The sequence below is a fragment of the Cotesia glomerata genome, linkage group LG6 (genome assembly GCF_020080835.1).
Source record: "Cotesia glomerata isolate CgM1 linkage group LG6, MPM_Cglom_v2.3, whole genome shotgun sequence".
Classification (NCBI taxonomy): domain Eukaryota; kingdom Metazoa; phylum Arthropoda; class Insecta; order Hymenoptera; family Braconidae; genus Cotesia; species Cotesia glomerata.
The window spans coordinates 21,207,316-21,220,916 of record NC_058163.1 but is presented as its reverse complement, the minus strand read 5'-3'; the positions used below and the strand labels follow the sequence as shown (position 1 = coordinate 21,220,916).

The following is a 13,601-nucleotide window of genomic DNA, read 5'->3' as shown; positions in this document are numbered from 1 at the left end:
CCTATCGATCAAAAATAAATTAAAAATGCAGATTATTTAATAAGTTGTTACGCAATTTACTAAACGTAAAACTTTCAAGCATAATAATAAGCTAAAGATAGCAATAATAATAAAATATTTATGTATGTAAAGAAGTAAAGGACGCTTGGAGATAATGAATTTTATTGTCCGGTAATTTTCATGGTCTCGCTCAAGACTTAATTGAAAAAAAAAAGCAAGTATTTTATGCATTTAAAAGACATGCTTGATATATACTGAAGTAATTATAAATTTTTTTTATGTTTAAATTTTTAACTAATTATTTACTTGTATTATATTTATTAAAAGTAAGAAGTAAATAAGAAAGCGTCATACCCTCTCATGATTACTTCGGCGCTTAATTTCCTTCGTGATCCATGGCAACATGGGGCTGCTAAATCGGCGATCTATCGCCGTGGATCCTAGATAAATTGCCGGTACTAACTTCATTTTTTTATTTTGTACTACCGGTTGCGTGACTGACTTTATTACTCCAGAAACTGTACCATATAATTCCTTTTAGCCCGAACTTTTGGTAAGTCGAGCACGTGAGTTCCTTTACATCTTTGATTAGTTGGCTTCAAGTGCTTTCATTTTTAAAACTCCTCTCTGCAATCATAAATAAAATTGTTAATACTCAATTTAAAAAATTTTTTTATCTAATAATTAAAAATAAATTCTTTAACAGCTAAATTAAATAGTTGATAAAAAAGCTTTTGAATGAGTCACTGAATTAAAAAAAAAATTTTAATAACCGAAAAACACTTCAGTAATTTTATAAATGAAATAAAATGTTTCGAATTTAAAGAATAAATATTTGAGTTAATAAATTATGTAAAGAAATTTAAAAATTACTCAAGTGTGAAATACTTAACACTTAACTTTATAACTAAAACTTGCATTTAAAATTAATAAAAAAAATTACAAAATTTTCAACCTTGACTGTGTTTTTATCTAGCCATTACATTATGTTTTTTTTTATTTTATTTTTTTTCTAGGTATTCATTAAATTTATCACTTAATATAATTTTAAATAAAATTGTTCGTTTAATCATCAGCTGAAGATAATACGATAATATTCTGATGCTCTAAAGATAAATTCATATCTAAAAGTTAAATATTATTAACATTATTTTTTTTTTGCTTTTAATTACAAACAAAATTTTTTAATAATTATAATTCATAATTAACAATCGCTAATAATTTTTTAAATGACTAGAAGAACTTTCAGGAAGTGATAAAAATATTAAAGCCGCTAAAAATTTTCACAAAAATATAATCTAGTCTTAATTTTTAAATTGCAGTCCAAATATTTAGCTATTATATTGCTTCACTAGTTATTATGGTTCAAAATTTTCATGCATGTATAAATGCTTAAATATTTATTTTATTATTTTCTATGTGTTTTTGAAATGTTATTTATAATTATTTAACATTGTTTATAATCTTGAAGCCGCTCATGAACATGCTGTTTATGTGACTATTAAATAAACAAAAATAAAAAAAAAATTATATAAAAAAACACTATTTTTTTAAAATAGTGTTTTTTTTTTTAAATAAAAAAAAAATATATATAATATATATAAAAAACATTATTTTTTTTTGCAAAAATTCAATGATACTGAAATCAACTGAAAACTGTCAATTTTTTTAATTTTTATAACAAATTAATTACAAAAAAAATACTAAAAAAAAAATTACAGTTAAAATTTTATTTAGTTTTCACATTTGGAATTTTTTTATTAAATTTTTTTCATTAATAATTTAATTGCTAGACTAAGAAAAAAAAATACTACGCTTAAGAAAATTTTCTTGTCACAAGAATATATATTCTTGATAATAAATAAATAAATAAATAAATAAATATATACACCTAACCAATCTTGTACCGTGCACCAAGGAAAATTTTCCTAAAAATTGTACGTTAAATATAAATAAATATTCTTGATAATTTTAAAAAATATTTTTTCTTGTCTCAAGAATTGATCGAATTAATCGAATTATTTTTTGTTCAATTCAAGCGAACCAATTCTTTTGTTAATCTATCAAAATATTTTATTATCATGATAGATGATATTTTTTTGTCAAAAAACCAAAATTTATTTCAAACGATTCTTAAGCCAAGAAATTTTTTCCGGACAAAAATGTTTTTTTTTTCTCTGTGTACAAAAAAATTTCTGTCAATTAATTTCAGTGTTATTAAATTTTAACAAATTTTTTAATTTAAATTAAAATAAAATAACAATAATAATAAATTTGTATAATTTTTCTACATATCAATTTTTTCCATAAAAATTAAATTATTAAATAAAAAACTAATCAAGTTTAATTTAAGAAAATTTAATTATTAATAAAAATTAATTTAGCAGATTTTTAATATTTTTAGTGACAATAAATTATGGCAAAAAAAAATTGTAAAAATTTTTAAAAATTAAAAATGCAAATTGTTAAAAATAATTGAAAAAAAAAAATAAGAAAATACTCAAGTGACTGCAAACTTTAATGAAATTAATTATTATGATTAAAAATACAATTTCAAAATAAAAATACTAAAAATTTTCTTCTAAATAAAATAAATAAAAGATATTACTTGACAGACCACTTGACAACTTGACAACTATGCTTGTAAATACTTGATCGCGGTTTTCGCGGTTGTCTAAACGGATGTTATACTTTATCCTTTACGATTAAGACCATAAAACATCCACTTGGCCAGCACAAGCTGAGTGTCAAATAATATTATTCTTAATATTGTGTTGAATATTTGTGTGAACTATTCTTAATAGTGTTAAATAATACTATTCTTAATCCAGAAGCAAGTACTCGTATTTAATCATAATAATTATTTCACGAGATATGAATAGTAGCCAGAAGCCATATCTTCACTTGACAAAATAATAATAATAATAAAAATAAAATTATTTATTCACACTACCTGGTCACGATCAATTATTATGTTTATAATATTTGTTATTACACGGCTCTCTTGAAGTCAACGGTTTTTAAAGTGTCATGATAAACTTTTATTTATTTTTAATATCCTTGATGAATTTTAACTATCAACCATCAATTATAGACACTGCACTGAGTTACACTAATGATAAATTAAATATCAAGATATTTGCCTTTCAATGCTGGATTGGTACTAAACTGGAGAAAGGTGTACATTACATTCCTCTACACAACACATACTTGATAAGTTTCTGGATTATAGATCGGCGTTTTTCATCTACGTCACTGACATCTTGATAGCGTAACGTGTACGTTATGTCAAAATGATTTTACACACTGTCGATACAGTCTTTTATTTTAACACTGTGAATCTCATTATTTTTTAACAATTAAATTATTATAAAATAATAAATTCAACTTGTAGAGATTAAGAAGAAATGACAAGTGTCAATTAAAAAAAAACTTTTTTCTTATCACCGCCATTATATTATTTGAAAACTGTCATTTTTTTCCCTCATTTAAGCGCATGCGCACGAGTGAATTAGCGAATGTTTCGAAATCTGACCGTTCCGCGCCGCTACGGGAATGTGCTAACTTTCTTATGTTGTAATCTCGATGAATGTTAGCCGACATTTGAAAAGTTTTAGAATTTATTTTTATTGAAAAAATTATAAAAAAAAATTTTCATTTGTAAAAAACTTTAAAAACGGTAAGTGCAATTTTTAAAATAAATTTTTTTGTTATAATTTAATTAATTAAAAAAAAATTAAAAAATTAAAAACCTCCGCTAACTTCAGTATCATGTGATCACTTCAGATGATTCAGATGCATCCTGCCAGGGAATTAATTACAAAAAAGTTGTCTGTACACCAGGCGTCACCTATCTACGGGCATGTTTTTTGACCCGCTGAACACGAATTTCAAGTCAGTTTAGGCCGTCCAGCCTTCAATTTCGAGTAAATTGCAAAAAACCCCAAAAAATAGCGAAAATTCGATGTTTTGGCAAGAAAAAAAATTTTGAGATCGAAGGCAAGCATAATTTTCATGTATTTTGGTCTGTTAAATACTAATTTTGATCGTTCTTTAATCATAAACCGTTTTAAATCTAAAAAAATTAAAAAAAATCATCAAAAATTGCAAAAATCGAAGAAAATTGGGATTATCTTGGTATAAAAAATTTTGTTGACCCGGATTGATGAAGATTTTTATGTCATTTAATTTGCTTGATCTTATTCTGCAATAAATTTGGCCCATAGTCCCCTCAAACATTTATAAAATTGCAAAAAATCGATTTAATAGCAGGAAATTTCTGCTCCAAAAATGGAAAAAAATCTTTTAAACACAATTAAATAAATTTCTTGTATTTTTTATTGAAAAAATACAAGATTGATATCTGAAAATGCAAAAAAATTGTAAAATCTATGAAAATGACGTATTAACAGAATTAGAAAAATGATTTTCCCAACTTTTAAACTGTTTTGCGGTGGTATCGAACTTTTTTATTTTCAAATGATCTACGGAGTGGATTTCTCTTTCGTTTGTTATTTTCTTCTGGTATATCTCTTTTGAGTGTCCAGCAATAGTCTACCATCATGTTGATATTCCAATTTCCTTGATACCTAGTCTCCATTTCACTTAAGTCACCCTGACCAGACACCGATACTGGGTTTCCGAATCCCTGCATCGTAAAGTACTCATCACTTGTACCTGTCATAACGGCACCCACGCCGTTAACCCAGGGACTCTGCCAGATGGTTCTGTTGCCCACCGTCACCCCATGGAGGTGCCCTGATTGCAAGTACAAGCGATCATGCAATGAAATGAAGTCTCCACGTCGAAGAAGTTGAAATCCCAACACGATGGCAAATTTTTACTAAATAAAGGAAAAAGTAGAAGAAGAGGTGTCCACGTCGTAGATCATTTGAGAATGAAACAGTACAATACCCTCGAAAAACCGTTACAACCCTCACGGTTTTGGAAATGCCGCAAAAATTCGGTATTTATACGATATAAATGCTGTATGTTTACCGTAATACTTCAGTTATTTTAACCAGTTTTTTTGCCGAATTATTACGAAAAAAATTCAGAATATTTACGGCAATAAAATAGGAAAATTACGGTATATTAACAACATTTAAACCGTAAATGTACGGCATATTTACTGTATATCTGTGGAAATATTGCAACAAAAAACCGGAGAAGAAGATCCCTACTTTCTATTACCGGTAAAATACCAAAAATATGCTGGCTTTACTACTATTTTTCAATAGCTTAAAATTTTTTTTATAATATTATAAATTATCATGAATAATTTTTAAGGAGATAATGGATTCATTTCTTTATTATTATTATTATTATAATTTTTTTTAGTCCAGACCGGGATTCGAACCCGGATTATTTAGTTACGTGCCAAAGGCTTTACCATCAGTTGAGCTATCAGAGACATTATCTGTTACTGTTTACTCAGTCAACTAATAACACCCACCGAGTAATAAACACCACCGTCCATCTTATGGTAGAAAGCATTATATTGCACGCCTCATAGCGCGAAGCGCGTGAGGTTGTGCTTTATACTCGACTCGTCAAGGTCAAGCAATTTTGTGATCTTTAAATGCCTCTATCACAACCATATTACACTTATGCAATGATATAAGTAGATGTACACCGAAAAAACACTTAAATTAAACCACACGGAGAAAAAAGTATTGTTATTATAGCGATCCAGTGGATCGTGAACGAAGTATCGTGATTAGCTCAAAACAGTATTGTCATGTTCACCATATGAATACAGTTATGCTCGAAACAGTGAATACTGAATACCACGCTTAACTGTATAGGGTAAGTGTGGGTATTACTGCAGATTTTCTTATTTTAATTATCAATAAATGGGTTATGAGTTTTTTGATTAAAAACAAATTATTTCTGTTAATTTAAATCTTTCGGAAAATAACTACATAGTGGTTTTATATGTATGACAATTATTCAATTTGTTATTAATTATAAAAATTAAGTAGTTACAGAAGTGAATAATTTTATCTTTTTTAAGAATTTCAGTGTAAAAAGAGGTGGTCGTAAAAAGTCTTTTTCTTTATATAAATGACCTAATTAATATATTTTTTACATTTAGAAGTTAGATAACCCTTTTTAGAATCAAATAATTAATAAAAATTATATTTTGATCAGTAAAATTTATTTAATTAAGCATGCAGTAATTGGTACCGAGAAACCGCATGTGCGTGTATTACTGCAATTTTCTCAGTCGACTGCAGTAATAGAAGCGCCTCTATTTGTATATGTCTGTACCTATTACTGCGGACGTAAACACGGCTATTCTAACATCTAAATAAGTGCGTGAATCAAGTTGTCTTGAAGTGAAAAATAAACTATGGATAAAATTAATAAAAAATCAAAAGTTAATAAACAAAAAAATAAGAAGTCGAGACAAGTCCAGGAAAGCAATAATCAGTAGATTGTAAAATTAAATCAATTAAAATTTACGAATTTTGGTCAATCAATAATACGTTAAGGCTGTGTTACCTGTTATTTAGATTATGAAGAATTTTTGTTATTACATTAAACTAATAAATTTTCTTTTTGATAAGTTTTTGTTCATTTTTAAGTAAATCCTAAAATATAGCCGTTCTGCAGTAATAGGTACGCAGTAACTGGATCAGTTGCAGTAATGGACACGCAGTAATAGGAGCAAGCTATTTTAAGACCTGCAGTAATACATGCATTTAGACTTCTTTTTAAATGCTTATTATTTAACGAAAATATTTGTTTCTCTCATTGTTGATTTTATTTTGGGTTAATAATGAGTCAAACTTTTGTTTAAAAAAAAAAAAGTTATTATTATCTTGAGAAAATTTTATAAAAATGCTTTCGAAGTGAGACTTACGAAAAAAATTACAGTAATACCCACACTTACCCTAGTGAATATCTCAAAACGTTTTCTTACTACAGCGAAACGAATCGTGATTATCACTATCCACGACGCGTTCAGCGCCACCACACATAACCAAGTCTGAAACTTGCGAGTTTATTTATTTTTTTGCCCTCCGGGCGGAAAGTGGCAACTTTCGTCCCGCTGCGCTAAACTAAGTTGCCGCTTTCCGCCTTCGTCGGACAAAAAAATAGTATACACTCCTCGGGAAGTAAATAAGAAAGCCTCAGATCACATGTTTGTTGACCTCGGCTTCGCCTCGGCCAACAATTACATGTGATCTGAGACATTTCTTACTTTACTTCCCTAGGTGTGTAATATACTATTACAATTTTGGTGATGAAATAGCGATAATTGCACCAATTTATATTAACAGCGATATGGACAATTGGGTTGTTGATAAATTACTCGAGTGAAATCTTGAAAAACTCGTGTCGTTTTTTGAAGGTCTAGTAAAGAAATAAATCTTCCTATGTTAACTGTGTTAATGCTGTGTCCGTGAATATTGTATATAATTCTACTGCGTTGATAAAGAAATAAATAACATTTGTGTTTTCATAAAAGGTTTTTTTAGCATAAATAATTCGATCCCATACTACTTTACGCAAAAATATGTTATTTTTTTTATAACGTACTTGGTGTGCGTCATTGTGTACTTCAATTTTTTTTAAAAGTCCTAGTAGATAGATTTTAGGAATTTCATAAAAAGTGAAATATTTCGTAACCACGCACACTAAATACGTTCCAAAATTGTTTCTTTTAATTTTTAAATTTACAACAAATTTTTTTTTAATTGCCGAAAATCATATACAACCATATCGGTTACTTGGATTTTTTAATTTTTTATTCTATATCTTTTTGTAAAGAAATAAAAATTTTTTTTCTTAATAGTCTTATGAACGTGGACTTGGCGTGATTTTTTTACAGTGAAATTGTTTTTATTCGGATCATCTATAAACCATAGCAATATAGACATTCGATATCCGAACCCATGTGGATCGTGATAATCACGATCCACTAGATTGGACATATGCGCATCTAAAGTATAGTCATACGTGGATCGTGATCATCACTATACTGTATCGTGATAATAGCAACACTTTTTTCTCCGTGCATCTTTTACTTTCTAAAATCATTTCATGTTGCTATTTTGAAAAAAAAAAAAAACGTTTTGAAAAAAATTTTACGTGGACGTCCGGATGTCACCCCACTTGGATGTACCAACGATTACTCCCGAACAAATTGATATTTCAAAACCGGACCTTTTTTATTAGTTTAAGAATTCGATGAACTGGGTCCGTATTTCATATCAGTGGCCTAGTTTACGTATTTTTTTTTTAATTGAAGTTTTATTAAAATTCACTACGATACAACCGTACAAAGCCAAACGAACTTTTCTGATTTGTCACATGAAAACTATGGCGCCACTTGATCAAGCTAGATTTTTTAGACTGCGTGCGCATGACAAGAAAAAAGGGCGCCGATATTTAAAAAAAAAATAAAAAATACTCTGTAAGAAATTACTTAATTATAATTTTTTTTTTTTTATTCAATTACACAATTAATTTTTTCCTTAAAAATGAATGAGCGTTATGAGGCGTGCACTTTTGGATTTTCCAAACTTTCTTTAATTATATCAGTATAAATGCGGCAAAATTGCAGTATATCTTCGGTATTTTTACCGTAGAAATACGATTTTATTATTGTAAAATTATAGTAATATTATAGTTAATACATAGATTTTTTAAAGCGGCATGATGGCTGAGCGGACTAAGTCATTATCCCGTTAGTTCGTTCGTGCATCATGTCGTGAGGCGAGGGTTCGAGCCCCGACGATTGTTCGAATAGTTCCAACACCAACCGTCGGAGATCGCTCCGGTAGCCGACTGTACTGGCATGGGTTTTCTCTGTGGTTTCCCCATCGCCACTATTCCAACAACCGATAGAAAGGGGTGAGGAATAGGGTAAATACAGTACAGAAAGCACAAGTCGGTCCACAGCCGCATTAAGAATAGAATTATGTGCGAAATGATATGTTGATTATAAAAAGCGGAGAACATGTTGATAATAAAAAGTGGAGAACATATTGATTATAAAAAGAGCAGAGAATATGTTGATAATAAAAGAGTTGAAAGATTGTGTTGATAATATAGAGCGGAGCATATGTTGATAATAAAGAGTTGAAAAAGACTATATGCGGAGAAGCTGAGACAATTAGCCTTGTAAAAACCAGAAAACGGTATACAAGTAAAACTCATAATAATAACATAGATTTTTTACGGTAAAAGTTCTAGAGTTTTACGGTAATTTTATCGTAGTATTCCTTAACTTTGCAGCAAAAGTTCGGTAGAAATGCTGTATAACTATAGTAAAAAAACCGGCCAAAATAACCACAGAAATACCGTATTATTTCAGAATTATAACGGTAAATTTATGGTAAATGCATTAATACCGAAAATTTACGGTGTTTCAAAAACCTCGAGGGAAATCCAATTTGTGTAAATTCTTGGATCTTAATCTTGTATTTTAGAAATAAAAAACACAAGAAATTTATTTAATTGTGTTTAAAAGATTTTTTTCCATTTTTTCAGCAGCAATTTTCTGCTACTTTATCGGTCTTTTGCAGTTTTATGAATGTTTGAGGGGACTATGAGCCAAATTTATTGCAGAATAAGATCAAGCAGATTAAATTACATGAAAATCTTCGTCAATCCGGGTCCAAAAAATTTCCTGTAATAAGATAATCCCAATTTTTCATGATTTTTGCAATTTTTAAGGATATTTTACAATTTTTTTAGATTTAAAACCGTTTATGATTAAAGTACGATCGAAATTAGTATTTAACAGATCAAAAGACATGAAAATTATGCTTGCCTTAGATCTCAAAATTTTTTTTCTTGCCAAAACATCGAATTTTCGCTATTTTTTGGGGTTTTTTGCAATTTACTCGAAATTGAAGGCTGGACGGCTTAAACTGACTTGAAATTCGTGTTCAGCGGGTCGAAAAATATGCCCGTAGATAGGTGACGCCCGGTGTACAGACAACTTTTTTTTTTGTGTGCCGGTGTTATGAAAATTAAATTAGCTAAAATTAAAAAATTTTTATAATTTATTTTATTGGAAAATAATTTTTAAAAAATTAGAAGAAAAATTTTCACATGTAGAAAATTTTAAAAATTATACATGCAATTTTTTAAAATATTTTTTTAGTTCTAATTTAATTAATAAAAAAAATCAAAAATTTTTGAGTGTCGGCTAATTTTAGTTTCAAAATTAATTCATCAAAAATGTAAGTACGACAATTAAAATTAAATAGATTTATCAATAAAATTAAATTCAATCAAATTAAAATTAGCAGTTATTTGACAATTTTTCAATTTTATTTAACAAATTTATTCAAAAAAATTGTATTTAAAAAATTGCATTTCTATGAAAATTAATTTAACAGATATTTGACAATTTTAATAATTTTTTTAATAAATAAATTATGGCAAAAAAAAGTAGAAAAAAAATTGACATGAAAAAATTAAAAAAAATAAAAAATTCAATTTTTTAAAAATAAATTTTTGGAAAAAATCTGTTTGTTAAAAAAAATTAAAAAATGATTAAATGACTGCTAATTTTAATGTCATTGCATTTTTAATTTTTTAAAATTTTTACATGTCAATTTTTATTTCTAATTTTTTTAGCAATAATTTATTTGTTAAAAAAATGATTAAATATTTGCTAAATTAATTTTCATTAAATTCAACAAAATGTCCACCACAAAAAACGATACTAAAATTAGCTATGACATTAAAATTAGCAGTCACTTAAATTAACAATCTTTTAATTTTATTAAACAAAAAAATTTGTCCCAAAAAATTATTTTAAAAAAATTGAATTTGTTATTTTTTAAAATTTCTGCATGTTAATTTTCTTTTTCTAATTTTTTTTTGCCACAATTTATTTGTTATAAAATTCGTAAAACTATTAAATATACACTAAATAAATTTTAATAAATTAGCCGACGTCAAATAATTTATTTTTTTTATTAATTAAATTAAAACTAAAAAAATATTTGTACAAAATTTCACGCATAATTTTTTTAATTTTCTGCATGTAAAATTTTTTTCTATACAATTTTTCAATAAAATAAATTTCAAAATGTCGGCTAATTTGATTTTCATATTAAAAAATTAATGAAGGGATTAAAAAATAGATTGAGTTAAAAAATGAATTAATCAATAATAAATGGATTTATTACGAAAAAATGAATCCATAAAAATACAAAACGCCTTAATTTTAATTGATAAACAACTACCAATTATAATTATCTTAAAATAACATATAAGTTATTAAATTAAACTAAACAACGACATAACATAAAATATTGAGTAATTATCTATAGTTTGATTATCACTTAAAAGCTCCCTCACTATTTAATAATAAACGACCATTAATGTTAAATGTAATTACAAAGTATCGAACTATTTATTAAAAAATATTTTATTATCACTAATTTAATAAAATCATCAGAATAGTGAATTCAATTACTATTAAGGCAATATTGGTAAATATATGGCTCCGCTGTATAATTACAACCAGCGTAATTTTCACCATACGTCTCATTTATTTTTTTTTATTTCAAAAAATTAAATAAATAAATTCAATAATCATATATTACACATTAACAAGATATGTGCGTGTTTCATTAATAATTTATTTTTTTCGTATTTATTAAAATCAGCTCTCCCGTTAATTATTGATCAATTTACAACTATTAGATTATCAGAGTATCTTTGGCGAGCTGTCGCTGATAATTACTTTAATTAACTTTGGTCGATATATACAAACTAACAAGAACATCAATATGTATAAGTGTGAAATGAAATATTGAAAAAAAAATATCAACAATTAATCAATAAAATAAAAAATTACTCTACAAAAAAATGAGCGAAGTCGCTACTAAATAAAAAATAGTAGCTCCAATAATTATAAATTTTTCCTGAGGCACGAGTCTTAAAAATAATTTAGTGCCTTAAGATTAAGATTCTAATACACTGCCGTATTCTTCAGCTCGCATGGCAGATTCAAAATCTTCAAGCACGGTCATATCAATAGAAGAGACAATAGCTTCTTCGTCGATATTATCCGGGGAGTCTGAGGCTTCTTCCTCCTCCTCATCATCAGCTAATTCGATCTCCAGCCTTCCAGACTCTGGATCGTCATTTTCATCACCGGTTAGAGTGTCTTCAGCAGAGGGCGGCTCGAAGTCCTTGTCAGTCTCTTGATTAATATTATCCTGATTGCGAACGGGAGTCCAGAGCCGACAGGTGTTCGTCAGATCAGCTTGCAGGGAGTCAAGACTCCTGCGACCGGGTCTGGAGACTACCTTGCACCCTTGTTCATTCTCGTTCTTGTTATCGTTCTCTTTGTTATTAGAGTCGACTTTAAGACTCCCGCCGTAGAGACTCCCCTTGACAGTCGGGCAGGAGTGCGGCCGGTCGCTAGACAGAGACGAGACTAAGTTTGCTGCAAGTGGCGCTGATAAATGCGCTTCTTCCAATTTCAAGTGCTCGTCTCTGTCAGCTCGCTCGGAGGAGAGTCCCTTTGCCGGAGAGTCGGCTGGCTCTTGGCCTTCAGCGAGTCTCCGGTACAGTCGCTCGACAATTGACCCAGGCTGGATATCGATATCTCTTTGCTGACGATCATCGGGGAGGTTATCGGCAGGCTCGGTCCCTGCTCGCAAGACATCACTGGCTTCGCTGGTGGACCTGAACTTGTCACACTTGTCACTGGCACTCTCCACTGATCCTTTTTGCTTTTTGTCTCGGTTTTTACGTACGTAATGCTTACGTCGTTTTCGGTTAGTTGGTCCAGCTGGTGCACTTGGATTCTTAGTGCTGGAATTTTGCGAGTCAAACACTGGGATACGGTTGAGTCTGGGCACTGCGCGGCTAGTGGGCTGCCGGTTGGGTCGCTGGGGCTCGGCGATGAGCCGATTCGCGGAGAATTGCTCGTAGAATATACCTGGGTGGCCCTCGGTGAGTCGTTGGTCGTAGATGGCCTGTTTGGAATTATTTTTATTAATTATTTTTGTTTTTAGATTTTTATATTTAATTCTAGTGTTTAAATCTACAGTTAGTGTTTAATTATCAAGATGAAATTTTAGATTAATTTTTTTATATTTTTTTATCATTGGGTACTTTTGGATGGAATTTTTAAAATAATATTTTATTATTAATTATTTTATGGACTACTTTAAAAAATAAAAATTTTAATAGTAGCTATGATATATTGTAAAGAAAAGTTTCGTAAATTTTTAGTTATTTTTTAAAGTGATGAATTATTATTATTTTTTAATATTTATTTCTAAAGACCGGTTGTTTTTAATACTTTTTCAATTTTTAAGTTAATTGGCTATCCAGTCTAATACAACAATTTTTATTTATTTGTAATATTTTTTAGTCTGTATTTCCCTGTAGGCATACACAATTTAGCCACATTTCATATCTAAATTTGTCATTAAAGATAAACTTGACTGAAAAAATAATTCGGAGGAAAAAAATAACTCGGAAGAATAAATAGTCCTGGTCTGGACCGTCCGAATTACTTTTTTTCAGTCAAATCTATCTTGAATGAAAAATTTAAATATGAAATGTGGCTAAATTGTATATGCCTGGAGGGAAATACACGCTAAAAAATA

The 13,601-nt window shown here is 28.6% G+C and overlaps 2 protein-coding genes across 7 annotated transcripts in view; both read right to left on the bottom strand.

Annotated features, from left to right (window-relative positions):
- LOC123266600 (TBC1 domain family member 1) overlaps positions 1 to 3,208 on the bottom strand; it is a 33,103-nt gene extending 29,895 nt beyond the window's left edge. Inside the window, exons 1-2 of one of the 2 annotated variants that reach the window (XM_044730899.1) lie at positions 2,954 to 3,208; positions 355 to 627 (exon numbers count right to left, since the gene is read on the bottom strand). In XM_044730899.1, coding sequence (XP_044586834.1) covers positions 355 to 468 — 114 coding nt within the window. In that variant the 5' untranslated portion in view covers positions 469 to 627; positions 2,954 to 3,208. Of the gene's footprint in view, positions 1 to 354; positions 628 to 2,608; positions 2,752 to 2,953 lie in introns of those variants that run through there. The other variant, XM_044730900.1, reaches the window with a different exon arrangement.
- An 8,045-nt stretch (positions 3,209 to 11,253) lies between these two features.
- The window catches only part of LOC123266512 (mucin-5AC-like), a 28,929-nt gene continuing 26,581 nt past the window's right edge, over positions 11,254 to 13,601 (bottom strand). For 4 of the 5 annotated variants that reach the window (XM_044730786.1, XM_044730788.1, XM_044730787.1 and 1 more), the window contains exon 10: positions 11,254 to 12,962. In XM_044730786.1, coding sequence (XP_044586721.1) covers positions 11,940 to 12,962 — 1,023 coding nt within the window. In that variant the 3' untranslated portion in view covers positions 11,254 to 11,939. The remainder of the gene's footprint in view (positions 12,963 to 13,601) is intronic. The other variant, XM_044730790.1, reaches the window with a different exon arrangement.